The 27,210-nt window shown below is 50.1% G+C and overlaps 1 protein-coding gene across 4 annotated transcripts; it reads left to right on the top strand.

The window, feature by feature from the left end:
- Positions 1 to 1,451: 1,451 nt before the first annotated feature.
- RSPH9 (radial spoke head component 9) lies at positions 1,452 to 27,187 on the top strand. 4 transcript variants are annotated; one of them, XM_063633144.1, is made up of 6 exons: positions 1,452 to 2,261; positions 6,600 to 6,765; positions 12,504 to 12,588; positions 13,433 to 13,579; positions 22,327 to 22,423; positions 26,968 to 27,187. In XM_063633144.1, the coding sequence occupies exons 1-6, from the start codon at positions 2,035 to 2,037 to the stop codon at positions 27,095 to 27,097; spliced, it is 852 nt and encodes a 283-aa protein (XP_063489214.1). In that variant the 5' UTR covers positions 1,452 to 2,034; the 3' UTR covers positions 27,098 to 27,187. The 4 variants fall into 4 exon arrangements, with proteins under 4 accessions (XP_063489214.1, XP_063489213.1, XP_063489215.1 ...); XM_063633143.1 differs by having other exon boundaries at positions 1,468 to 2,261; positions 12,459 to 12,588; XM_063633145.1 differs by lacking the exon at positions 22,327 to 22,423 and having other exon boundaries at positions 1,857 to 2,261.
- The last annotated feature ends 23 nt before the right edge of the window (positions 27,188 to 27,210 follow it).

The following is a 27,210-nucleotide window of genomic DNA, read 5'->3' on the forward strand; positions in this document are numbered from 1 at the left end:
GATAGGGATTTTCACAGTGCTTTTCTATACAATGTCTGTAATCTATAGATAACCAATTAGGTCAGGGGTTGATCTTTAACTACCAGGCCCAGGGCGCGGTGCCAGGCTGTCTGCCTGTGGATTTCATTTCTGCCTTTTAGTTTTTACTTCTTTCTTTGGAGGCAGAAATTGGGCATAAGACGATATGAGGGGTGGTCTCCTCCCTTCCTGCCAGCCAGAATTTTGACTGTTTTTCTGTTTAATGCTATTATAGAAGAGAGATTGAGCCATATCTCCCGCTCAGGGAAAGGAAAGGCTGAGAGGTCTGCCTAAAGGGAGTGGGGGTGGTTGTGAACAAGAGAGCCATAAATCGTTTTGAGATAATACATTAAACCAAATCAACTCCCTCAAATACTAACTTTATTTATTTAGTTAGTTAGTTGTATTTTTTGAGACAGGCTCGCTCCGTTGCCCAGGCTGCAGTGCAGTAGCATGATCTTGGCTCACTGCAATCTGTGCCTCCCGGGTTCAAGCGATTCTCCTGCCCCAGCCTCCTGAGTAGCTGGGATTACAGCTGTGCGCCACCAAGCCCAGCTGTTTTGTATTTTTAGTAAAGACAGGGTTTCACCATGTTGGTCAGGCTGATCTCATAACAATGCCTTCCTAAACAATGCCTAAGGCTGGGCATGGTGGTTCACACCTGTAATCCCAGCACTTTGGGAGGCTGAGGTGGGCGGGTCACTTGGGCTCAGGAGTTCAACATCAGCCTGGCCAACATGGCAAAACCCCGTCTCTACTAAAAATACAAAAAATATTGGGTGTGGTGGCACACACCTGTAGTCCCAGCTACCTGGGGGGCTGAGGTGGGAAGATCACTTGAGCCCAGGAGGTCGAGGCTGCAGTGAGCTGAGAGCACACACCACTACACTCCAGCCTGGGTGAACAAAGTGAGACCCTGTCTCAACCCCCGAAAACCAACAATGCCCAGACAATCAAAAAAGTAATTATCTGGGTAATTTAACACTTATTTATCAGCTGGGGCCCAGGTCATTCTGATTTCCTGAGTGCTCTTCAAAGGAATCTAGAAAGGAAAATATCAGTTAGCAACGTTAACAATAAAGCCAATCTCCTGTGGCAACAAGCTTGCTGAGGAACCTGTTTATGTTTGTCCTTGGCTGGGAACTCAAGAAGTGAATGTGGAGAAGTGGTCTAGCCCAGGGAGTGAAGCTCCAGTTGCAGTGAGGTTCTGGTCTTTCATCTCTTGCTACCATTTGGATCTAAAAACAACAGTTGGTGGTAGTTGGTAGTTGATGAGAAAGGTGGTAGTTGATGAGAAAGTGTAGTCTATAAAAGTCCCCCTTTTTGTATCTCTCTCCCCATCCTCCTTTCCCAAGGTGTTACCCTATACCTTGCCCCCATTGCCTAGATTTTCATTTGTCACTTATAATATTTCTATGGAAAGGGTAGATAAAGAAGACAGCTGGTGAAGATGGAAGAGAATGGATGGACCTCTTTCTGTAAGACCTGGCTTGGGGTGGGGTGTGGGTGGAGGTAGTGGGGTTGACAGAATCTTAATTAGAGCCAGGAGGAATCTCAAATTCTTCACAGATCATTCTGAGGTCAAGAAGTGACATGACTGGGGTGAAATAGTACAGTTAGCGTCAGTGTTGGGGTTTTGTATTGTTTTCTTTCCAGACCCCAGGTGCGTATACAGTGAAGACTCTAAATGTTGACTGTGTGAAAGGGCTCAGGGAAGGAAGGCCAAATATCTATGGAAAAAGGCTGGGTTGGGACCTCCAACCCCACACTGTAGCCTAACTGTAGGGGAAGCCATGCTGTGGCCGTGACAACTGAAGACGTCCGGTCCCAAACTCTGGAAAGAATGAGGGAGGGGGCTAATGCTTGCCCAGGCCTCCGTGGGGAGGAGGGCCGGGCGGTAGGCATTGGGGTGGGTGGAACCCAGCGTCCAGCTAGGCGGAAGGGCGGAGCTTCAGGTCTCCATGGAGGCGGCCTCTCCTAGCAACTCGACGGGCGTTGAGCAGAGCCGCTGGCCTGATGGATGCCGACAGCCTCCTGCTGTCTCTGGAGCTGGCGTCCGGCAGTGGGCAGGGCCTCAGCCCGGACCGTCGGGCCTCGCTGCTCACGTCTCTTACGCTGGTTAAGCGCGACTACCGCTATGATCGGGTTCTCTTCTGGGGCCGCATCCTTGGCCTCGTTGCCGATTACTACATCGCGCAGGGCCTGAGTGAGGACCAGCTCGCACCGCGAAAGACGCTCTATAGGTGAGGAGGCCCCCGGGGCGGGCTCCCCAGAGGGTGGCTACCTGGAGGCAGGGCGGGGTGGGCGGGTCGTAGCAATTGAAAGGGGCGGGGCCCATGGGGCCAAGGGAGGTGTGGGCGGGATCTGAGATGAGTGGAATGGGGAAGAGCCTGGGGGGCGGGCCTGCGGACGGTCAAGAGGTGGTTGAGGGAAAGGGTGGCCCCACGCCCGGCCAGCCTCTTTTTGAGTAAAGGGGAGCTTACTGCCTTATAAAGCAGTCCATTCGGCCAGCCTGGGCAATATAGGAAGACCTCATCACTCCAAAAAAAAAAAAAAAAAAAAGGCAGGGTGCGGTGGCTCACGTCTTTAATCCCAGCACTTTGGGAGGCCGAGGCAGGCAGATCACGAGGTCAGGAGACTGAGACCATCCTGGCTAACGCGGTGAAACTCTACTGAAAATACGAAAAATTAGACGGGCGTGGTGGCAGGCGCCTGTAATCCTAGCTACTCGGGAGGCTGAGGCAGGAGAATCGCTTGAATCCGGGAGGCGGAGGTTGCAGTGAGCCGACATCATGCCACTGAGCTCCAGCCTGGGTGACAGAGCGAGACTCCGTCTCAAAAAAAAAAGAAAAAGAAAAAAAAAGAGGAAAATTTGCAGGGCATGGTGGTGCACACCTGTAGTCCCAGCTACTCGGTAGGCTGAGGTGGGAGGATTGAGCCCGAGAGTTCAAAGCTGCAGTTAGCTATGGATCACTACTGCGCTCCAGCCTGGGTGACAGAGGGAGACCCTGTCTCCAAATAAATAAATAAATAAACAAACTTTAAACATAAATAGACCAGCAACGGCCTATTTATTTAGGGAACAGTTAGACAAACTTGTTGGCTGGGGAAGGCTCAGAGTGTTTGGGAGAACAGTAGTATGATGTTGTGTAGAACTGGTTTTAGAGGCAAAAGGATATGGAACTTTGTTCATAGGCCATGAGGAGATACTGAGGGGCTTGCAAGAAGAGCCTGCTCAGATCAGAGTGGGCAAAATGGCCTGAAAGTGTGGTGAGCACTGTGGTTAGGAGTCCATTGTAGTGTGCATATGAATGAGGCCTGAAAGGAAGAGGTATCCGACAGAATGCAGAGGAGGTGATGGGTTGGAAAGATTTAAGTGCTAGAATTGTCAGGACATGTAACTCATTGAATAAGGATGGTTATAAAGGAGAGATTAAGGCTGACCCCTCCTAGCTTAGGCAGCTGAGTAAGTTAAGTACTAGCACCACTCAGTAGGAGAGAATTCAGGGGCAGGACTAGGGAAGACATAGTGAATTTGGTGTGAGGTGCCTGAGTTACAAGGTGTTAAGAAGGTAAAGTACAGATGTAGAATACAGAAGAAAAAGTTGAACTGAAGATAGAGATTTGGGATTCATTTTATTTTATAAGCATTTGCTGAGCACCTACTATGTGCTACCATGTGGTAGGCATTGATTTAGGCACCAGGAGTTCAGTGGTAAATGAAATCCTTGTTTTTATGGAGCTTACATTGTAGTGTGTGTTTAGGGGGCAGGGAAGGGAAGATAGACAATAACTAAACACACACATCTATTACATGTCAGATGATGTTAAAAGCTAACGGGGATAGAGAATACAGGATGGGCCGGGTGCGGTGGCTCATGCCTGTAATCCCAGCATTTTGGGAGGCAGAGGCAGGTGGATCACCTGAGGTTGGGAGTTCGAGACCAGCCTGACCAACATGGAGAAACCCCATCTCCACTAAAAATACAAAATTAGCCAGGCGTGGTGTTGCAAGCCTGTAATCCCAGCTACTTGGGAGGCTGAGGCAGGAGAATCACTTGAACCCGGGAGGTGGAGGTTGCAGTGAGCTGAGATTGCACCATTGCACTCCAGCCTGGGCAACAAGAGCGAAACTCCATCTCAAAAAAAAAAAAAAAAAAAGAATTCAAGATGGGGTACTATTTTAAATAGTTTGGTCAGGGATAGCCTCTTTGATAAGGTCACGTTTGAGAAGACACCTGAAGTAACAGAGAGAGTGAGCTATGTAAATTTCTGAGGGAAGAGAATTCTAGGCAAGTGCAAATGCCCTGAGGCAAGTGTGTGCTTAGTGTGTTTGTGGAACCCCATGGACACTAGTGTGGCTAGAGAAGAATGAGTGAGGGGAGTGTTGTAGGACACAAGGTCAGAGAGGTGACGAGTAGGAAACGATCATGCAGGGCCTTGTGGGGCCTTGTAAGACTTGGCTTAATTGGAAGCCATTGGAAGGTTCCGCAGAGAAGTGACATGATGGCTTAGGTGTGAACAGTTGGGTGGGGACTAGTCCAAAGGGGGAATAGATGTAGAGGCAGGGAGACTAGTTAGGAGTCTATGGCAATATCTAGACCGTAGGGGATGGTGGCTTGGGCCAAGGTGGGAGCTGTGGAAATGTTTGGATTCTGGATACGGACTAGGCAGTGGCTGGGGCTCTGGAAGGCAGGTGGGTAAGACTGCAAAAAGAAAAGAGGGGTGGCCGGGCACAGTGGCTCACATCTGTAATCCTAGCACTTTGGGAGGCAGAGGTGGGTGGATTGCCTGAGCTCAAGAGTTCGAGACCAGCCTGGGCAACACGGTGAAACTCCATCTCTACTAAAATACAAAAAAATTAGCTGGGCGTGGTGGTGTGCGCCTGTAGTCCCAGCTACTCAGGAGGCTGAGGCAGGAGAATTGCTTGAACCTGGGAAGTGGAGGTGGCAGTGAGCTGAGATCACGCCACTGCACTCCAGCCTGGGCGACAGAGCGACACTCTCTGTCTCTTAAAAAAAAAAAAAAAAAAGAGGGGTGAGAATAGGTCCTTGGAAAGGAAATACTTAAGGTCCTGGAGGAGGGGGAAGGGAGATGTCAGAGGAAATAGAACTGGAGATGCATTTCTTGGCCGTTAGGTGTCATGGATGGCCTTCTCCCAAGCCGTTTCTTGAAGTGGTGGGGGCAGAAATCATGGCACAGTGGGCTGAAGAGTGAAAAGGAAGGGGAGGAAAGGCCCCCATAGGGCAATTGTTGTTCTGAGATTATTGTTGAAAGCTGGGAAAGAGGGAGGGAAGGACAGGAACAGCATTTTCTAGAAGGACATGGATTTGGCGGGCTGCTGTCTTAGTAGGCTGAACAGTTTTTTTTGTTTGTTTGTTTTGTTTTTGTTTTTTGTTTTTGTTTTTTTTTGAGACGGAGTTTTGCTGTTGTTGCCCAGGCTGGATTGCAATGGCGTGATCTCGGCTCACTGCAACCTCTGCCTCCTGGGTTTGAGCGATTCTCCTGCCTTAGCCTCCTGAGTAGCTGGGATTACAGGTGCCCACCACCAGACCTGGCTAATTTTTTTGTATTTTTAGTAGAGACAGGGTTTCACCATGTTGGCCAGGCTGGTCTCGTGTGATCTGCCCACCTCGGCCTCCCAAAGTACTGGGAGTAGAAGCGTGAGCCACCGCACCTGGCCAGCTGAGCCGTTTTTATGTTGAGGGGGAACTGGTAGCGAGTGAAGGGCAGGAGGATGAGCAGAGACCAGGCTGGGGACCTAGGCCCAGGGTATATTTGAGAGGAGGGGGAAGGACTTCCTCTCCCAGCAGAAGGAAGTGAGAAAGAAGGAACCAGGTGGGCCTGGTGAGGGCTCCCGAAGGCCTCAAAGGAGAAGTCCTTGAGCATAGGCTGGGCATTCCTGAGAAATGGGAGGAAATGGTTGTGCTGTTGACTCAGTGGGCAGGCTGAGCATGAATTTAGGGCCACCAAAACATGAGTCCACACAATTGAGGAAAGTTCAGCTACCAGAAACTCATCTGGAATTTCATAGTCCGGATATCTAGGAAGAGGCTCATTTAATTTCAGCATACGTGGAATGAATGAAATTGAATCTGCTTATCACATACGAGGGGTGGGTTTACCATTGGCACTTGGGGCTTCTTTTAGACAGAGTCTTGCTCTGTCACCCAGGCTGGTGCAATCTTGGCTCACTGCAACCTGCACCTCCCTGGTTCAAGCGATTCTCCTGCCTCAGCCTCCTGAGTAGCTGGGACTACAGGCATGTGCCACCATGCCCCGCTAATTTTTGTATTTTTAGTAGAGACGGGGTTTCACCATGTTGGCCAGGCTGGTCTCGAAGTCCTAACCTCAAGTGATCCGCTCATCTCAGCCTCCCAAAGTGCTGGGATTACAGGCGTAAGTCACCGTGCCCAGTCAGCACTTGGGGCTTCTAACAGTCTCACGACAGCATTGGGAGGAAAGGTGGCCATTTCAACAGCTTTTCCCGGGCCTAACCCACTAGACAAAAGGGAAGATAATAGGAATAGTGGGTGAGCAGGGGAGTTGGAATCCCGGGGTGATGTGAATATTATTGGCAGCCTGAACTGCACAGAGTGGAGCCTCTTGCCCCCTGCCACAGAGGAGATGGTGGTGCAGTCGTCTGTGGTGAAGGGCCGCTTCATGGGGGACCCATCATACGAATATGAACACACTGAGCTGCAGAAGGTGAATGAAGGTGAAAAGGTCTTTGAAGAAGAAATAGTGGTGAGTGAAGAGGAGAGCAGGAGGAGGGCCTAAAAGAGAGCCTGGGCTCATCCAAAACCCAGCCCAATAGAAATTATGGCAACAGGCCGGGCGCTGTGGCTCACGCCTGTAATCTCAGCACTTTGAGAGGCTTGAGGCAGGTGGATCATGAGGTCAGGAGATTGAGACCATCCTGGCTAACACAGTGAAACACCGTCTCTACTAAAAATACAAAAAATTAGCTGGGCGTGGTGGCGGGCACCTGTAGTCCCAGCCACTCGGGAGGCTGAGGCAGGAGAATGGCGTGCACCCGGGAGGTGAGCTTGCAGTGAGCTGGGATCGTGCCACTGCACTCCAGCCTGGGCGACAGCGTGAGATTCTGTTTCAAAAAAAAAAAAAAAAAAGAAAAAGAAATTATGGCAACAAGTACGATCATTATCTCCTTTTTTTTTTTTTTTTTTTTTTTTTTGAGACAGGAATCTCACTATGTTACCCAGGCTAGTCTCAAACTCCTGGGCTCAAATAATCCTTCCACCTCAGCCTCCCAAGTAGCTAGGAGTGCAGGCATGAGCCACCGTCCCTGACGACTAATGTTATTATTATCTTTGTGACACATTGGTTATTGAGTACCTGGGTGTGCTAGGCAACATGCTACTGTGCCTGTATCATCTCGTTTCATCCTTAAAACCCTATGGAGTTGGTTTCCAGGTGGTAGAGAAGAGGACATTCTCCTACCAGTTTAGAGAGGTTAAGTGATGTGCCCAAGGCCACACACAGCTACCTCCTAAGCAACTGGATAAAGGCAGTGGGTAGGCTCTGGGGTGGGGACTGGGAAGAGGGGGTGCTCTGCGCCGTACTCTGGGGTCAGGGAATGTGCACAGGCTCTTATATTTTAGTATCAGTTTTCATTTCACAAAATAATAAATCCGCATGTTCAAAATTCAAAGGTACAAAAAGGAATATAGTAAAGTTTCCTCCCATCTCTGTCCACTAGTCACACAGGTCCTCTATTTAGGGGGACATTAACTCTCTCTCTTTCTTTCTTTCTTTCTCTTTCTTTTCTTTTCTTTTCTTTTCTTTTCTTTTCTTTTCAGACAGAGTCTTGCTTTGTTGCTCAGGCTGAAGTGCAGTGGCACCATCTTGGCTCACTGCAACCTCCGCCTCCTGGGTTCAAGCAATTCTCCTGCCTCAGCCTCCCGAGTAGCTGGGATTACAGGTGCCTGACGCCACACCCAGCTAATTTTTGTATTTTTAGTAGTGACGGGGTTTTACCATGTTGGCCAGGCTGATCTTGAACTCCTGACCTCAGGTGATCCAACTGCCTCAGCCTCCCAAAGTATTGGGATTACAGGCGTGAGCCACCGCGCCCAGTCTGACGTTAACTATTTTGCATGTGCATGTGTGTGTACATATGTGTATGTGTGTGTCTAAATTTTTCTGCTCCAAGTAGAGTCTGGATCAGAAGCTTCACCATGTCTTAAGAGTTAGAAATGTAGGATCTTGGGCCCCAGCATCAGGTATCTGCCTTTTAAAAAATCCCCTGGGCATTGGCCAGGCATGGTGGCTCATGCCTGTAATCCCAGCACTTTGGGAGGCTGAGGCAGGTGGATCGCGAGGTCAAGAGATTGAGACCATCCTGACTAACACGGTGAAAACCCATATCTACTAAAAATATAAAAAATTAGCCAGGCGTGGTGGCAGGTGCCTGTAGTCCCAGCTACTCGGGAGGCTGAGGCAGGAGAATGGCATGAACCCAGGAGGCAGAGCTTGCAGTGAGCTGAGATCGGGCCACTGCACTCCAGCCTGGGCGACAGAGTGAGACTCTGTCTCAAAAAAAAAAAAAAAAAAAAAAAAATGGCAGTATGTTATACACATGATTCTGAACCTTGCTTTTTTTCACCTAATGATGTATTTTGGAGATCTTTCTATATCAGTGTCTTAAAGAGCCTTCCCATTCTTTTTTTTTTGAGATGGAGTCTCGCTGTCACACCCAGGCTGCAGTGCAGTAGTATGATCTTGGCTCACTGCAACCTCTGCCTCCCGGGTTCAAGCGATTCTCCTGCCTCAGTCTCCCAAGTAGCTGGGATTACAGGCACCTGGCACCACGCCTGGCTAATTTTTATATTTTTAGTAGAGATGGTTTCACCATATTGGCCAGGCTGGTTTTGAACTCCCAACCTCAGGTGATCTGCCCGCCTCGGCCTCTCAAAGTGCTGGGATTACAGGCGTGAGCCACCATGCCCCACTTCCATTTTTTTTTTTTTCCATTGTGGGAATGTACCATAATTTTCCCAGTGTCTTATTTATGAAAATGTAGGTTTCGAAGTTTTATTTTATTTGTTTTTGAGACAGAGTCTCGCTCTGTCGCCCAGGTTGGGGTGCAGTGGCACGATCTTGGCTCACTGCAGCCTCCATCCCCTGGGCTCCAGTGATCCTCCAGCCTCAACCTCTCAAGTAGCTGGGACTACAGGTGCATACCACCATACCTGGCTAATTTTTGTATTTTTTTGTAGAGATGGGGTCTTGCTATGTTGCCCAGGCTGGTCTTAACTCCTAGTTTCAAGCGGTCCTCCCACCTCAGCCTCCCAAAGTGCTGGGATTTACAGGCATGAGCCATTTCATCCAGCTGCTTTCCAAGTTTTAGTTCTAACAAACAGTATCATAATAAATGACCATATAGCTGGGCGCGGTGGCTCACACCTGTAATCCTAGCACTTTGGGAGCCTAAGTCGTGCAGATCACAAGGTCAGGAGTTTGAGACCAGCGTGGCCAACATAGTGAAACTCCGTCTCTACTAAAAATACAAAAAATTAGCCAGGCATAGTGGCGCCTATAATCCCAGCTACTACGGAGGCTGAGGCAGGAGAATGGCTTGAACCCGGGAGGCGGAGGTTGCAGTGAGCCAAGATTGCGTCATTGCACTCCAGCCTGGGTGACAGAGCGAGACTTAGTCTCAAAAAAAAAAAAAAAAAAAAGACCATATAGACATCATTTCCATTGTGTGTAGTTCCTGGGAAGGTCAATTCCTGGAAATAGACTTGCTAAGTTAACAAGTAAGGAGCTTAAGTTTTGAAACAATACAATCCCAAAATCCAAAGCACAGCTGTTGCACCTGAACCTGGGGGATGCCAAAAGTCTGAGTCTAGGTCTGTGAGCCCTCAGCTGCATCCTCACCCACTCCTACCTGATTGACTTAATCTTCCTGAACCTGTTTTTTTTTTTTTTTTTTTTTTTGAGACAGAGTTTTGTTTTTGTTGCCCAGGCTGGAGTGCAATGGCGAGATCTCAGCTCACTGCAACCTCTGCCTCCCGGGTTCAAATGATTCTCCTGCCTCAGCCTCCTGAGTAACTGGGATTACAAGCATGCGCCACCACACCCTGCTAATTTTGTATTTTTAGTAGAGACAGGATTTCTCCATGTTGGTCAGGCTGGTCTCAAACTCCCGACCTCAGGTGATCTGCCCACCTCGGCCTCCCAAAGTGCTGGGATTACAGGCGTGAGCCACCGCGCCCAGCCATGAGCCTCAATTTTATTATTATTTTTCTGTAAAATTGAGATCATTGTATTTACTTTGCAGGCTGGTGTGGATTAAATGAGGTGACATATTTAAAGATGCTGGCCTCAGCACTTATTAAAGCTTAATTTCTACCTTTCTTTTTTTTTTTTTTTTTTTTTTTTTTTTGAGACGGAGTCTTGCTCTGTCACCCAGGCTGGAGTGCAGTGGCACAATCTCGGCTCACTGCAAACTCTGCCTCCCGGGTTCATGCCATTCTCCTGCCTCAGCCTCTCCGAGTAGCTGGGACTACAGGCGCCCGCCACCACGCCCGGCTAATTTTTTGTATTTTTTTTTTTTAGTAGAGACGGGGTTTCACCGTGGTCTCGATCTCCTGACCTCGTGATCCGCCCGCCTCGGCCTCCCAAAGTGCTGGGATTACAAGCGTGAGCCACCGCGCCCGGCCTCTACCTTTCTTTTGTAAACCATTCAGGTAGGCCGCCCATGGCAAATAGGTGGCTCCGTGACTCTCTAGGGGCCTCTGTTGACACACATTTTCTGTTGAGCTCTTCCACAAAATCTCTATGAAATCCTTTTGTTCAGAGTTGCTCTAGATAGTAGTTGTAACTAAATTTCATCTGTGTAAAAAGGGTATGATATGGGGGAAATGCTTGCAAAATAATGTTAAACTGAAGAGACGGATATGAAACAATATAAACTGTGACTCTAATTTTACTTTAAATATGTGCATAGAGGGCTGGGCGCCATGGCTCACCCTGTAATCCTAGCACTTTGAAGGCTGAGGCAGGGAGACTGCTTGAGCCCAGAAGTTGGAGATCAGCCTGGGCAACATGGAGAAACCCCATCTCTACCAAAAATACAAAAATTGACTGGGCATGGTGGCTCACGCCTGTAATCCCAGCAGTCTGGGAGGCCAAGGTGGGTGGATCACCTGAGGTCAGGAGTTCAAGACCAGCCTGGCCAACATGGTGAAACTGTCGCTACTAAAAATACAAAAATTGGCCGGGCGTGGTGGCTCACGCTTGTAATCCCAGCACTTTGGGAGGCCGAGGCGGGCGGATCACGAGGTCAGGAGATTGAGACCACGGTGAAACCCCGTCTCTACTAAAAATACAAAAAATTAGCCGGGCGTGGTGGCGGGCGCCTGTAGTCCCAGCTACTCGGAGAGGCTGAGGCAGGAGAATGGCGTGAACCCGGGAGGCAGAGCTTGCAGTGAGCCGAGATCGCGCCACTGCACACCAGCCTGGGCGACAGAGCGAGACTCCGTCTCAAAAAAAAAAAAAAAAAAAAAAAAAAATACAAAAATTAGCTGGGTGCAGTGGTGCACGCCTGTAGTCCCAGCTGCTCAGGAGGCTGAGGCAGGAGAATCTCTTGAACCCAGGAGGTAGAGATTGCAGTGAGCTGAGATCACTGCACTGCACTCCAGCCTGGGCGACAGAGCAAGACTCTGTCTCAAAAATAAATAAATAAATAAATAAAAATAATAAAAAAAGACAAAAATTAGCCAGGTGTGGTGACATGTGCTTGTACTCCCAGCTACTCAGGAGGCTGAGGCGGGAGGATCATCTGAGCCTGGGAAGTGGAGGCTGCAGTGAGCCATGATTGTGCCACTGCCCTCCAGCCTGGATGACAGAGTGAGACCCTGTCTCAAAACAAAAACAAAACGACAACAGCAACAACAAAAAAACACGAAGAAAGTATACCAATATGTTATCAGTGATTATCTTTAGGAGGTAGGATTATGAGTGGTTTTCTCTTCGGTATGTCTTCCTATATTATCCAAATATTCTACAGTGAGCATGATTACTTTTATATTTTAAAAAGGCAAAATAAGCAACATTTAAATGTGCTGATAGGATGGTATGCCTCTGGAAGAGTACATGAGAAACCTTCAATGGTGGTTGCCCCCAGTGAGGGCAACTAGGGTCTCAGGGACTGGGGTGAGAGAAAGACTGATTTTTTTTTTCTGTAGTTTTGAATATCATACCACCTGTATGTATTAGGAATTAAAAAATAAATAAAAAGAAAGGAAGAAAATCTTGATAGGAAGGAAGGCGAGGGCTTGCCCAGAGTGATCTGTGTGGCTTTGGTGTCCGCTACACTGTGGTGGTCTAGGTGCGATGGCCATGCAGAGGAACCTTGCGCTGGGGGTGGATGGGCACAGTGCCCTGGCAGGGGGGCTCCTCTCCTGTCTCCTCAGGTCCAGATCAAGGAAGAGACCCGCTTGGTGTCTGTCATTGACCAGATTGACAAGGCTGTGGCCATCATCCCCCGAGGCGCCCTCTTCAAGACCCCTTTTGGACCCACCCATGTCAATCGGACCTTTGAAGGTGAGTTCTCTGGGGCCCTTCTCAAGGGCTGGGGGGTATCTTTTCCCAAGCACAGTAGAACATATGTCTGGGAGTCCAGCAAGGGGATTTACACACTTTATCAGAGAAGGAGTAGCTGTGACCTTATCACCTGGGAGGGTGTGCCCAGTGACCTGGCACCAGTGGTTGGTATGGGCTCCCCATCTCCTGGCCCCTGACTCTCTTCAGCTTGAGGAGTGGGAGAGCATATAGTCCCTTGGTCCCAGGGCTTTACATGGGTCTGGGCTACCTGCCTTTTCCTATCTCCTTCCTCCTTGGACTTCCTTCCTTCCTTCCTTCCTTCCTTCCTTCGTTTCCCTTTTTTCCCTCCTTCCCTCCCTTCGTTTCTTTCTTGATGAAGTTTTGCTCTTGTCATCCAGACTGGAGTGCAGTGGCACGATGTTGGCTCACTGCAACCCCTGCCTCCTGGGTTCAAGCAATTCTCCTGCCTCAGCCTCCTGAGTATCTGGGATTACAGACACCCTCTACCATGCCCAGCTAATTTTTGTATTTTTAGTAGAGACAGGGTTTTGCCACATTGGCCAGGCTGGTCTCAAACTCCCGACCTCAGGTGATCTGCCTGCCTCAGCTTCCCAAAGTGCTGGGATTACAGGCATGAGCCATCGTGCCTGGCTGGACTCTCTTTATGGCAGGATCTGGTCCGAGTTTGGACGGAGGGAATGCTAATCCCTTTCCTCCCTTCAGCTCTCTGTCAGTGGCTGACAGGGTCTTTTGTAAGCCCTACCATGTGGTCCCAGTGCAGGGAGAAAGGGGGCTGGGGGGTTTTGGGCTAACCATCCTTTTCCTGCCTGCCACCTCTTTCTAGGACTGTCCTTGTCTGAAGCCAAGAAGCTCAGCTCCTACTTCCATTTCAGGGAGCCTGTTGAGCTAAAGAATAAGACCTTGCTTGAGAAGGCTGACCTGGACCCCTCCCTGGATTTCATGGACTCCTTGGAGCATGACATTCCCAAAGGTAATAGTCCATTACTTCCAGGCCATGGGATCTGTCCTCAGGCCACAGCAGTGGGCCATCCACCTGCCATTTTCCTCTGAGACCGGAACCAAGGGCCTAGTGGGAATTGGTGGTTCACCATGGGTTTTTGAGGGTGGGGCTTCCCCAGGGCCCAGCTTATAGTACACACTGATGAATGTTCTTGAATTACAAAAGGTAGGATTGTTTTCCAAATGCTTTCACAGAGAGGAGGTGTCTCAATGTCTCTTTTTTTTTTTTTTTTTTTTTGAGACAGAGTCTCACTCTGTCGCCCAGGCTGGAGTGCAGTGGCGCAATCTCGGCTCACTGCAAGCTCCGCCTCCCGGGTTCACGCCATTCTCCTGCCTCAGCCTCTCCGAGTAGCTGGGACTACAGGCGCCCGCCACCATGCCCGGCTAATTTTTTGTATTTTTAGTAGAGACGGGGTTTCACCATGGTCTCGATCTCCTGACCTCGTGATCTGCCCGCCTCGGCCTTCCAAAGTGCTGGGATTACAAGCGTGAGCCACCGCGCCCGGCCATCTCTTGATTTTTGTAGCAATCTTGAACGGAGGCAGGTTGGGAATCTTCTCCCAAATATCCCTGAAAATACTAGCCATACTTACATCTCAACTGTTACTTTTGGGATTCAGGGATTTGGGGACTGGATATAATGCTTGGCACATAGCTGGTGGTGCTGACCCCATTTCCTTCCCTTGAGCATCTCCGGTAGAGAAGAGCGTGTCCTCGGATGCTATGACCCAATTCAGGTTCCAGGCTCTAGGCCATTGGGGGCCAGTCCCGACGCACAGACTCAGCGCCCCACTTCTTTCTCTTCCCTTGTTGGGTGTTCCTGAGAATGAGAGGGATCTAATGATGATGATGGCGATGATAATGACAACAATAACAACTAACTCATGAAATGTGACACTGCTTATCATGTGCCAGGCACCGTACTCAGCTCTTGCCATGCCTTATCTCATTTTAATCTTCACAGCCAGCCTATTATTTTTATCCCCATTTTACAGATGAAGAAACAGGGGCTCAGAGAGTTAAACCCAAGGACACAGTAAGTGTTAAAGTGTTAGACTCCACAGTTCTGGCATGAACTGGATTGTTAAGTAAACAATATAGGAACCACAGGGCAATAGTCACCCACACCTCTAGGGGGAAACACTTCTGAAGAGCAGCAAGAGACCCGGGTACCTCAGGATGGGGATGGGGACAACAAGGGCTGCGGAATCAGACAGGCTGGGTTGGAATCCTGAATTGGCCACTTACTAGTTGCGTGACTTCATGTAAATCCCTCCATTTCCCTGTGCCTCAGTTTCCTCATTTCTAAAAAGGGGAGAATTGATATTTTCTACCTCATTGAGTTATGAGAATTAAATGGACTATTCCTATACCACCCTGAACGTGCCTAGTCTCTTCTGATCTTGGAAGCTAAGCAGGGTCAGGCCTGGTGAGTATTTGGATGCAAGAATTAAATGAGTTAACTCATGCGCAAAAAGCTTACAACAGTGCCTAACACATAGTAAGGACTCAAATGAAAATGAACACACCAGCCGGGCGCAGTGGCTCACGCCTGTAATCCCAGCACTTTGGGAGGCCAAGGTGGGCAGATCACTGGAGGTCAGGAGTTCAAGACCAGCCTGGCCAACATGGCAAAACCCCGTCTCTACTAAAAATAGAAAAATTAGCTGAGTATGGTAGCGTGCGCTTGTAAACCCAGCTACTTGGGAGGCTGAGGTAGGGAGAATTGCTTGAATCTGGGAGGCAGAGGTTGCAGTGAGCTGAGATTGCGCCACTGCACTCCAGCCTGGGGCGACAGCGCAAAACTCCGTCTCAAAAAAAAAAAAAAGAAAACGTTGGGAGGCCGAGGCGGGTGGATCACGAGGTCAGGAGATCGAGACCACGGTGAAACCCCGTCTCTACTAAAAAATACAAAAAAAATTAGCCGGGCGTGGTGGCGGGCGCGGTGGCGGGCGCCTGTAGTCCCAGCTACTCGGAGAGGCTGAGGCAGGAGAATGGAGTGAACCCGGGAGGCGGAGCTTGCAGTGAGCCGAGATTGCGCCACTGCACTCCAGCCTGGGCGACAGAGCGAGACTCCGTCTCAAAAATAAATAAATAAATAAATAAAACGAACGTACCTCAGAGATATTGCAAGTTTGGTTCCTGACCACCACAATAAAGTGAACACCACAATAAAGTGAGTCACACATTTTTTGAAAAGTTGTGTTTATACTATACTATAGTTTGTTAAGTATACAATAGCATTGTGTCTAAAAATGTTAAAAAAATTAAAAATTCTTTATTTCATAACAATACTAACGATCACCTGACCCTTCAGCGAATCGTCATCTTTTTGCTGGTGGATAGTCTTGCCTGGATGTTGATGGTTGCTGATTGGTCAGGGTGGTGATTGCTGAAGGCTGGGGTGGCTGTGACAATTTTCTAAAAGAAGACAACAACGAACCTTGCCACATCAATGGACTCTTCTCTTCCTTTTTTTTTTTTTTTGAGACAGAGTCTCGCTCTGTCGCCCAGGCTGGAGTGCAGTGGCGCTATCTCGGCTCACTGCAAGCTCCGCCTCCCGGGTTCATGCCATTCTCATGCCTCAGCCTCCCGAGTAGCTGGGACTACGGGCACCCGCCACTGCCCCCAGCTAATTTTTTGTATTTTTAGTAGACACGGGGTTTCACCGTGTTAGCCAGGATGGTCTCTATCTCCTGACCTCATGATCCGCCCGCCTTGGCCTCCCAAAGTGCTGGGATTACAGGTATGAGCCACCAAACCTGGCTTAGGTAATATTCTTAATCCTTTGTTGTTCTCATTTCAACAATGTTCACAACATCTTCACGAGGAGTGGGTTCCATCTTAAGAAACCACTTTCTTTGCTCATCTGTAAGAAGCAACCCCTCATTCATTCAAGTTTTATCATGAGGTTGCAGCAGTTCAGTCACATCTTTTGGCTCCACTTCTGAACTCTCGTTCTTTTTCTTCTTCCACCACATCTGCAGTTACTTCCTCCACTGAAGTCTTTTTTTTTTTTTTGAGATGGAGTCTCACTCTTGTAACCCAGCCTGGAGTGCAATGGCATGATCTCGGCTCACTGCAACCTCCGCCTTCTGGGTTCAAGTGATTATCCTGCCTCAGCTTACTGAATAGCTGGGATTACAAGCACTGGCCACCATGCCTGGCTTTTTTTTTTTTGAGACAGAGTCTCGCTCTGTCACCCAGGCTGGAGTGCAGCGGCGCGATCTCGGCTCACTGCAAGCTCCACCTCCCGGGTTCACGCCATTCTCCTGCCTCAGCCTCCTGAGTAGCTGGGACTACAGGCACCTACCACCATGCCTGACTAATTTTTTGTATTTTTAATAGAGATGGGGTTTCACTGTGTTAGCCAGGATGGTGTCAATCTCCTGACCTCATGATCCACCTGCCTCGGCCTCCCAAAGTGCTGGGATTACAGGCGTGAGCCACCCCGCCCAGCCCATGTCGGCTAATTTTTGTATTTCTACTTTTTACTTTTATTTTTATTATTATTATTTTTTTGAAATGGAATCTCACTCTATCGCCCAGGCTGGAGTGCAAGTGGTGTCATCTCAGCTCACTGCAACCTCCGCCTCCCGGGTTCAAGCGATTCTCCTGCCTCAGCCTCCTGAGTAGCTGGGATTACAGGTGCCTACCACCATGCCTGGCTAATTTTAAAAATATTTTTAGTAGAGATAGGGTTTCACCAAGTTGTCCAGGCTGCTCTTAAACTCATGACCTCAGGTGATCTGCCCACCTTGGCCTCCCAAAGTGTTGGATTACAGGCGTGAGCTACCAGGCCCAACCTGGCCTTTTTTTTTTCTTTTTTTGAGACAGAGTCTTGCTCTTTTGCCCAGGCTGGAGTGCAGTGGCGTGATCTCAGCTCACTGCAACCCCTGCCTCCTGGATTCAAGTGATTTTCCTGCCTCAGCCTCCTAAGTAGCTGGATTACAGGCATGCGCCACGATGCCTGGCTATTTTTTGTATTTTCAGTAGAGATGAGTTCACCATATTGGCCAGGCTGGTCTTGAACTCCTGACCTCAAGTGATCTGCCCACCTCAGCCTCCCAAAATGTTACGACTACAGGTGTGAGGCACTGTGCTTGGCCCTCCACTGAAGTCTTGAACCTGTCAATGTCATCCATGAGGGTTGGAATCAACTTCTCCCAAACTCCTGTTAATGTTGACATTTTGACCTCCTCCCATGAGTCATGCATATTCTTATTTATTTATTTATTTATTTTTTGAGACAGAGTCTCGCTCTGTCACACAGGCTAGAGTACAGTGGCATGATCTCAGCTCACTGCAACCTCCACCTCCCGGGTTCAAGCGATTCTTCTGCCTCAGCCTCCCGAGTAGCTGGGACTACAGGCGCCCATCACCACGCCCAGCTAATTTTTTGTATTTTTTAGTAGAGACGGGGTTTCACCATGTTAGGCAGGATGGTCTTGATCTCCTGACCTTGTGATCTGCCTGCCTAGGCCTCCCAAAGTGCTGGGATTACAGGCGTGAGCCACCACGCCCTGCTGACTGTTTCACTTTCTTATCATTTGTATGTTCACTGGAGTTGTACTTTCAATTTCCTTCAAGGACTTTTATTTGCATTCACAGTTTAACTGTTTGGTATAAGAGGCCTATCTTTTAGCCTATCTCAATTGTTTTTATTTTTGGTTTTAGAGACAGGGTTTTGCTTCATCACCCAGGCTGGAGTGCAGTGGCATGATCATAACTCACTGTAACTTTGAACTCCTGGGCTCAAGCAATCCTCCTGCCTCAACCTCTTGAGGAGTGCAACAGCACACACAATAGGTGTGTGCACCATACCTGGCATTTTTTTTTTGGTAGGGATGGGGTCTTGCTGTGTTGCTAGGGCTGGTTTGCACTCAAACAGTCCTCCTGCCTCAGCCTCCTAAATTGCTGGGATTACAAGGATGAGCCACCATGCCTGGCTCTATCTCAGCTTTTGACATGCCTTCCTTACTAAACTTAGTCATTTCTAGCTTTTGATTTAAAGTGAGAGGCGTAAGATTCTTCCTTTCACTTAACACTTAGAGGCTATTGTAATTTTGTTTTTTGTTTTTTTTTTTGAGACAGAGTCTCACTCTGTTGCCCAGGCTGGAGTGCAATGGCACGATCTCAGCTCACTACAACCTCCGCCTCCCGGGTTCCAGCGATTCTTCTGCCTCACCCTCCTGAGTAGCTGGGATTATAGGCACGTGCCATCATGCCCAGCTAATTTTTGTATTTTTAGTAGAGACAGGGTTTCACCATGTTGACCAGGCTTGTCTCAAACTCCTGACCTCAGGTGATCCACCTCCCTCAGCCTCCCAAAGAGTACTGGGATTACAGGGATGAACCAACGCGCCCAGCCTCTGTAGAGTTATTAATTGGCCTAATTTCACCATTGTTGTGTCTCAGGGAATAGGGCAGCCTGAAGAGAGGGAGAGGGCTGGGAGAAGTCAGAAGGCACACATTTATCAGTTAAGTTTGCCATCTTAAATGGATGTAGTTTGTGGTGCCCCAAAACAATATGATAGTAACATCAAAGACCACTGATCACAGAACACCATAACACATATAATACTACTAATAATAAAAAGGGCTGAGTGCGGTGGCTTATGCCTGTAATTCCAGCACTTTGGGAGGCCAAGGCAGGCAGATCACTAGAGGCCAGGAGTTCGAGACCAGTCTGGCCGACATAGTGAAACCCCATCTATACTAAAAATACAAAAATTAGCGAGGTGTAATGTGCACACCTGTAGTCCAAGCTACTCAGGAGGCTGAGACACGAGAATCACTTGAACCTTGGAGGCAGAGGTGGCAGTGAGCCGAGATCACGCCACTGCACTCCAGCCTGGGTGACAGAGTGAGACGCTGTCTCAGAAACAAAAAAAAAACATAGTTTGAAAAATTGTGAAAACTACCAAAATGTGATACAGAGATACAAAGTGAGCACATGCTGTTGGAAAAATGGCACTGATATACTGGCTTTACACACGCAAACCTTCAATTTATAAAAACTGCAGTATCTGTGAAGTGCAATATATCAAAGTAAGCCTGTGATGATGGTGATGGTGATTATGATTTTGAGACGGAGTTTATTTATTTGAGGTGGAGTTTCTCGCCCAGGCTGGAGTGCAGTGGCCCGATCTCAGCTCACTGCAACTTCTGCCTCCTGGGTTCAAGTGATTCTGATGTCTTAGCCTCCTGAGGAGCTGGGACTACAGGCGTGAGCCACCACACCTGGCCTTATTATTAATTTTTTTAGTGGCAGAAATTACTTAGAGATGAGTTGGGGTAGGCCTAGGAGGGCCTAGAAGGCCAAGGCAGTAGAAGCTGCTGGTGGCTTGTGAGCAGGTCTGTGACAATAAGGCAGTGGTACACAGGTGGAGCGAGACAGGGCAAGGCAAGCCAGGAATCATGAGGCCATTTCAGGGCTGCTGCAGTGCCCCAGGGGCCAGGCAATGGTTCTGAGTGGGTAGGAGCTGCCACCAAGGAGTGGCCATTTGGGCTTCCATCATACAGGAACATCTGAGTCAACCTACTCTGAGCAGGGCCAGTGCTGTAGTGACAGATAGGAGGGTCTCCTGGACAAGTAGGGGGATATGAAGAAGGTCTATATGGGTTGGGGCATTTCTCGCCCATCAGACACACTTCTCAGACTCCCCTCATCTCCTCCATCTCTGCTCCCAGACTTGTCAAGAGCCTGAGGGGGCTGTACGTCCCTCGTTGACAAAGGGAGCCTGGAACGGCGGTGGTGATGGAAACTCAGAGCCAGGTGCTGAGGGGTGGGCCTACAGAAGTCCTCTTTATTCCCCTAATCTGAGGGCAGCAGCCCTGTCCCCTGGTTCAGGGTGTGTCTGGGAAGCCCTTTGCAGCCTTCTTACCTGCAGCTGGATGCTCCAGAATCAGAAGATGGGACTCTCCTTTGTGCTGGGTGAGAGGGGCTGGTGCAGTAGCGCTGCTTCGCCCATGGAGCCTCATCCACTGTGCAGCAAGAGGGGTGAAGAGGGTGATAGAGTTTCTGCACCAAGACCAAAGCCAGCTAGATGGGGTGGGGCCCAACAAAGTCTTCCTAAGGGAACACCGTCAGCCCTATATGCCCTCTGCTGTCTCGGGTAAGGGGGACCCTGGAGGCAGCTGTCTTTCCTTGCAACAGGAGAAGTAAAATGTGGAGCTTTTGAGTATTCCTAAAGGCTGCTGGGGTTGGGGCTGGGCACGGTGGCCCATGCCTATAATTCCAGTGCTTTGGGAGGCCAAGGTGGCAGAATCGCTTGAGCTCAGGAGTTTGAGGTTACTTGTGATTGGCCACCATTGCACTCCAGCCTGGTGAGCCACTCTGATGTGTCCAGTTGGCAAGTGAATTCATCAGGCCTATGGGAGGTGTGGGATCTGGGCCTGGAAGGTGGGTGAGCTGCAGTGACCCAAGGCCCTAGGCATCCTGCCCTGATGGTGACCTCAGGGCTGCAGGATCAGCTGCTGGCTCCACTTCCCAGTCCACCCCACCATGTTGCTTTATGAGCTGGAAACTTGGAAGCTGAGAACTCTTGGCATTTGCTGTCCATGTGGGCCTCAGGGGAGGGATGCTCCCGGTCTTACCTTGGGAAACCTCCCCATACTCTTCAGGTCCTCCCTCCCAGAGCCACTACTACCAGTCCTTCCTTCCTTCCTTCCTTCCTTCCTTCCTTCCTTCCTTCCTTCCTTCCTTCCTTCCTTCTTTCCTTTCTTTCTTTCTTCTCTTTCTTTCTTTTTCTTTCTTCTTTCTTTCTCTTTCTTTTTTCTTTTCTTTCTTTCTCTCTCTCTCTCTTCTTTCTTTCTTTCTCTCTCTCTCTCTTTTTTTTTTTTTTTTTTTTGAGACGGAGTCTTGCTCTGTCACCCAGGCTGGAGTGCAGTGGCGCAATCTCGGCTCACTGCAAGCTCCGCCTCCCGGGTTCATGCCATTCTCCTGCCTCAGCCTCTCCGAGTAGCTGGGACTACAGGCGCCCGCCACCACGCCCGGCTAATTTTTTTGTATTTTTTTTAGTAGAGACGGGGTTTCGCCGTGGTCTCAATCTCCTGACCTCGTGATCCGCCCGCCTCGGCCTCCCAAAGTGCTGGGATTACAAGCGTGAGCCACCACGCCCGGCCTCTTTCTTTTTTTTTTAATTTGACAGGGTCTCACTCTGTTGCCCTGGTTGGAGTGCAGTGGCCAGTGGGACGATCTTGGCTCACTGCAACCTCCGCCTCCCAGGCTTAAGTGATCTTCCTGCCTCAGCCTCCCGAGTAGCTGGGACTACAGGTGTGGACCACCATGCCTGGCTAGTTTTTGTATTTTTTGTAGAGATGAGGTTTCACCGTGTTGCCCAGGCTGGTCTTGAACAACTCAGCTCAAGGGATCCACCCACCTCAGCCTCCCAAAGTGCTGGGATTACGGGCATAAGCCACCGTGCCCAGCCTAGGCCCACCTTTTTCTCATGATGGTTTGATGAGGGTCATGGCGATGGAGTGGAAGTGTGGATGGTCACAGGAGAGTGGACAGCTCTGATTTTCCTCCCCAGTCCTTATCAGCTAGGAAAAGAGCAGTCTGAGCTGCTTGGAGGCTCCCCTGCCAGGCAGGCAGCAGCTGGGCTGGGCTGCTAATTGGGGCCAAAATCCCAAGGAAGCATTCCCTGGGACACCAGGACTGGCTGGAGGGATGGGATTTGGCAGCTGTTTTCTGGCCAGTTAGGATCCTTTCAGGGTCTGAGGCAGTTGTTGAGGGTGACTTCATGTGGCTTCTGAGCAGGTGTGGTTTTGGTTGGCCCTGTTCCTGGGACTCCTTCTCTGTGTCCATGAGGTAGGCCAACGACTCTGCATCTTGTCCCTTGGCCAAAGTGACAAGAGACACCTTGGCTGAAGAGAGGAGTGGGAGAGCTGTTGTCCTAATGAGTTGTCATGCCGTGTCCAGGGATCTGCAAAGTTCCATGGGAGTGGGTAGCTGGTTCTGGGGTGGACTATCCTCCTGCTGGATCCGGGGTAATGACTAAGAGTTCTCTGACCTTGGGCTGCAGCCAGGTGGCATAGATGCAGCCGTGGGTCAGGAGGCTGTATATATATGTGTGTGTGTGTGTGTATATATACACATATATATGTATATATGTGTGTGTATATATACACATATATATGTATATATATGTGTGTATATATATATGTGTATATATATGTATATATATGTGTGTGTGTGTGTATATATATATACACATATATATGTATATGTGTGTGTATATATATATATACACATATATATGTATATGTGTGTGTATATATATATATACACATATATATGTATATATATGTGTGTATATATATGTGTATATATATGTGTGTGTATATATATATGTATATATATATATTTGAGACAGAGTCTCGCTGCAACCTCAGCTCACTAGAACCTCTGACTCCCGGGTTCAAGCAATTCTCCTGCCTCAGCCTCCCAAGTAGCTGGGATTATAAGTGCATGTCATCACGCCTAATTTTTGTATTTTTAGCAGAGATGAGGTTTCACCATGTTGGCCAGGTTGCTCTCGAACTCCTGACCTCAGGTGATCTGCCCACCTCAGCCTCCCAAAGTGCTGGGATTACAGGCGTGAGCCATCACGCCCGATCAGGAGCCTAGATTCCTAGGTAGTATCTTGCCATTCGATGCTCCCGGAACATCCATTAGATCAGCAAATAGCCACTGAGCAGCTACAACAGGCACCTGTGATGCCCTTGGAATAAGAAAGACACCTCCCTCGCCTCAGGTTTGGGAAGATCAAATGAAACAGGATGGGAAAGGGAAATGTAAACTAGAAGGTGTCTTGCAAGCATCGGTGTCCTGGGAGGTAAAGGGGGAGGGCTGGAGGGCGCTGCTCCTCTCCTTGCTCCACTCTGGGCTGCTGCAGAGGTCTCAGAATTGCCAGGTGCACACAGACTGGGGCTCCTTCCCAAGCAATTTCTCAGCAGCAATGCTCAGTTCAGGCAGCAGAGGGCAGCAACGCGCCTGCTGCCTGGCTGCCTACCTGGAAAGCAGCCTTTGAAAGCTGCTGCTGGTGGTGGTTGAGGACCGGGAAGGGGGCGAGTGAGGTAGGCATAGGCGCGGGAGGGGAACATGGTGCCCAGGGTCAGCCTTCCCTTCGGGATGTGTGCAGGTGGCTCTTCCTGCCCCAGTTCCTTGGAAGCCTGGCTGACAAGTGTTCAGCCTTCTGGGCCACGGGGCCTGACTCTGCTACTCCATTTGATAGGGGTCTGGCAGCCAGGGGTTTCTCCCTCCTCCTCCTCTGTCCTCAGGCCTCTAGGGGGTATATGATTCTTGTGGCCCTTGTAGGGGATGGGGGTGCCTCTCCCAATGGGAACCCATGGCTATTTATTTTTATGTGTGACAAAAATCTTGTTGGTGCTCATCTGAGAGGGTTTAAGCCATCTGTTGCCCCTGGAAAGCCCTGGTCCCCAGCCTGGCCTACTGTCCCTCGATCTTAATCCCAGAGCTGCCTTTCTTCCACGATGGCAGGAGAATGTAATTAGAGTAAGTACGCCCTAGCCTGAGGTTTCCATACTAGCAAGGTGGGTGAGACCCTGGGGGCCCAGGAAACCCAGGAGGCCCCCCTCCCGACTTACCAACCTGTACCCATCACATCCTCAAAACACAGCTTCTGGAGAAGAGTGGCTGCTAGTGGGCAGAAGGGATTTGGGGAGAGGAGAGCGGGGGCTGTTAACTTGCAGCACCAAGTCTGCAGGGGGCTTTTCCCTGAGTCCTGGAGGCGGTGACAGCAGCTGGCTGGGCTCAGCCTGTTCAGCAGTTGCAGTAAGAAAGTGGGTGAAGGTGACAGCAAGTGCTTGGCTCTTCAGGTAGATGCTACGTGACTCCTGGCACGTTGAGTCTGTGTGTTTCCCGGGCGACCAGCTGAGCCAGGGACGACAAGAGGACAGGAGTGTGACAGGAATGCGAGGGAGGGAGGCAGTGCTGTTTCCTGGCTGGCCCCACATGCCACTACCATACTCCAGCAGCACCCTCCCGCCTGTGCGGCATTGCCCCCTGCCAGGCAGGGGCACTGTATTTCCCTAGCTCCCCTGCCAGTTTCTCCTTGCTCCCTGGGTAGGAGCCCCTGCTGATAGGCCTAGGCCACTTCATCCAAGAACACTGCCTCCCGCCCCCCGCATTATCTACTGGAGGTAAGAGGTGGCCAAAGCCTAGGAAGGCAGGCTGGTGTGAGGGCAGGGCAGCAGCAAGCCCTTGCCCAGGCATGCCAAGGTGCTGGCAACAGTGAACTGAGAAGGGTCTAGGTTGGAGGACTCCAGGATTCCATTTTCTCCAGGGCAGCACCTGGCCCAGGCAGGCTGCAAGCTGCCCTCCCTCGGTAGGCAGATGCAGATGAAGCAGTCCGGTCTTAGTTCAAGGCGCTGAGGGACTGCGTCTTTATGGAGCTGGGCCCCTGACGATACTCTAGGCTGGTGGGGTGACCAAGGGAGGGAATCGGATCTTCCTGGGTCTGTGCTTCTTGTCCAAGGCTGAAGCAGTGGAGTTGGAACTTTGTCCTGTTGGACCCCCACCCTCATCAACCCTAAACAATGTTTTCTGGAGATGCATGACCAGGAAAGTACCAGGCTAGGGACTCTCGAACTCTGAGGGCAGGTCTGAGAGGCAGAGGACCTCAAGCACCCAGAGAAAAGTTTTAAGAGTCAGGGGAAATACTCCTTCTCCGGGGCAGTGTTCCAGCCAGAGCCCCGCTAACACACCGACACTACTTTCTTGATGTTGTCCAGCAGGCACTGTGTGGGCTGGAGGGGCTGACTTCAGCCTTTGCATGGGCGATGACACTTGGTGCTGGCCACTGCACAGTGCTAAAGTGAGCTTTGCGATTGGCTTCTCCCTGAGCAGGACCAGGGACAGCCAAACTATATACACCCAGAAAACTTTGGTTTTGACCTGGGCAGGCGGCTGCACCCTGAGTAAGGCTGAGCTGCCACGAGGGTCAGGGGTTCCTGGCAATCAGGTTTCTTGGACGCAGGGTGGCCCCCAGTGGGTGGGGACTGAGTTGTGAGGCTGCAGGGTGTAGAGTGACTAGGGTGAACCATGGTTGGAGGTGGCCCGTGGGAAGTTGGGGCAGGAGGAGCCAAGCAGCCGGGCTGAGCTGGCAGCTGATAAAGGCCTCAGAGCAGCTCTCAGCGCATGGCTGGCTGGTCCAACACCAAAACTTTCAAAGCATTTGCCTTTCTGGCAGGGCCTGGAACAGGGCTGTGGCTGGGCCGGGAGAGGCCTCAGTGCGCAGGGGAATAGAAGCCCCAGATCTGCATCCAGAGGCGATTTTCCCAGGCTCCTTCCTCCCACACTGTGGCTCCCTCCCTCGGTTCTGGAGCTGAATCAGGCCCTTCCAGCCAAGTCCTCGTGGCTGCACGACTCAGCCCTGAGCTGGGCTGCTCCTGTGTGGGGAGGCAAAAACCAGGGCAGAACCTAGGACAAAGGCTCATTAGGGGCAGCCCAAGTCCCCTCCCACCAAGGATGGCTCCCAGTCTACCAGCTGCCAGAAAGGGCCATTGACCTAGGAGGCCTGAACTGCCCAAACTTCTATTTGAGCCTTCCTTTCCTGGTCTGGTCTAATCCAACTCAGGAGAGGCTTCAGGAAATGGGGAAGACAGAGCAAAATGGCAAGTAGCAGCAAACCACGCTAGAACTGGTGACTGCACTGGGTATAGTGTGGGAGGAGTTGGTGTCTCCCTTGGCCCAGCCCAACTCCCCTCTGCCTGTGGATTGGATTCAGCCTCCTCCCCTACTCAACCTTTAGCTAGACTTGCTGACAGGAACAAAACAGACTGGTTTGAGTTTCACCTCTTTTCATTTCCTTTGCCCTCCCTCTGAAAGTGGTTTTAATGAGCAGTGAGATGGCTAAAAGGGCTGGGCGTGGTGGCTCCCATCTGTAATCCCAGCACTTTGGGAGGCCAACGTGGGAGGATCGCCTGAGCCCAGGAGTTTGAGACCAGCCTGGGCAACACAGTGAGGCCCCATCTCTACAAAAAATCAAAAAAGTTAGCTGGGTATGGCGGTGCATGCCCATGGTCCCAGCTACTCTGGAGGCTAAGGTGGGAGGATTGCTTGAGCCCAGGAGTCAACAAGGCTGCAGTGAGTTGGGATTGCGCCACTGCATTCCAGCCTGGGCGACAGAGTGAGACCATGTCTCTTAAAACGAAAAGAATAATGGCTAAAAGGCAATCAGGGAGTAAAGCATCTGGAGAATTAAATGGTCTTTCCCCAGTGGAACCTTAGCACCGGGGCCTGGCTGCCCAAGGAGCCAGGGGCCACAGCATGAAGGGCAGAGCTCTGGCTCTAGCAGCACCAGGCCTCACCCTCTGCCTGTCTCATCTCAGGGTCCTGGAGTATCCAGATGGAGAGGGGCAATGCCCTGGTGGTGCTGCGCAGCCTGCTCTGGCCGGGACTCACCTTCTACCATGCTCCCCGCACCAAGAACTACGGCTACATCTACGTGGGCACTGGTGAGAAGAACATGGACTTGCCCTTCATGCTATAGAATGGGAGCCAGCCTGGATTTTTTTAAACAGAGTCTAAACATGATTTTCTTAAGCTTCAGTGAACGTGGCCTGCCTGTTCTG

Source organism: Symphalangus syndactylus, chromosome 23 (assembly GCF_028878055.3).
Source record: "Symphalangus syndactylus isolate Jambi chromosome 23, NHGRI_mSymSyn1-v2.1_pri, whole genome shotgun sequence".
In the NCBI taxonomy this organism is placed as follows: Eukaryota; Metazoa; Chordata; class Mammalia; order Primates; family Hylobatidae; genus Symphalangus; species Symphalangus syndactylus.

Excerpts from the sequence above, each read along its gene's own strand:
- RSPH9 (XM_063633143.1), top strand. The coding sequence starts at position 2,035 with ATGGATGCCGACAGCCTCCTGCTGTCTCTGGAGCTGGCGTCCGGCAGT. Across the intron at positions 6,766-12,458 it reads TCTTTGAAGAAGAAATAGTG|GTCCAGATCAAGGAAGAGAC; the intron begins GTGAGTGAAGAG and ends CTGTCTCCTCAG. Across the intron at positions 22,424-26,967 it reads TCCTTCTCTGTGTCCATGAG|GGTCCTGGAGTATCCAGATG; the intron begins GTAGGCCAACGA and ends GTCTCATCTCAG.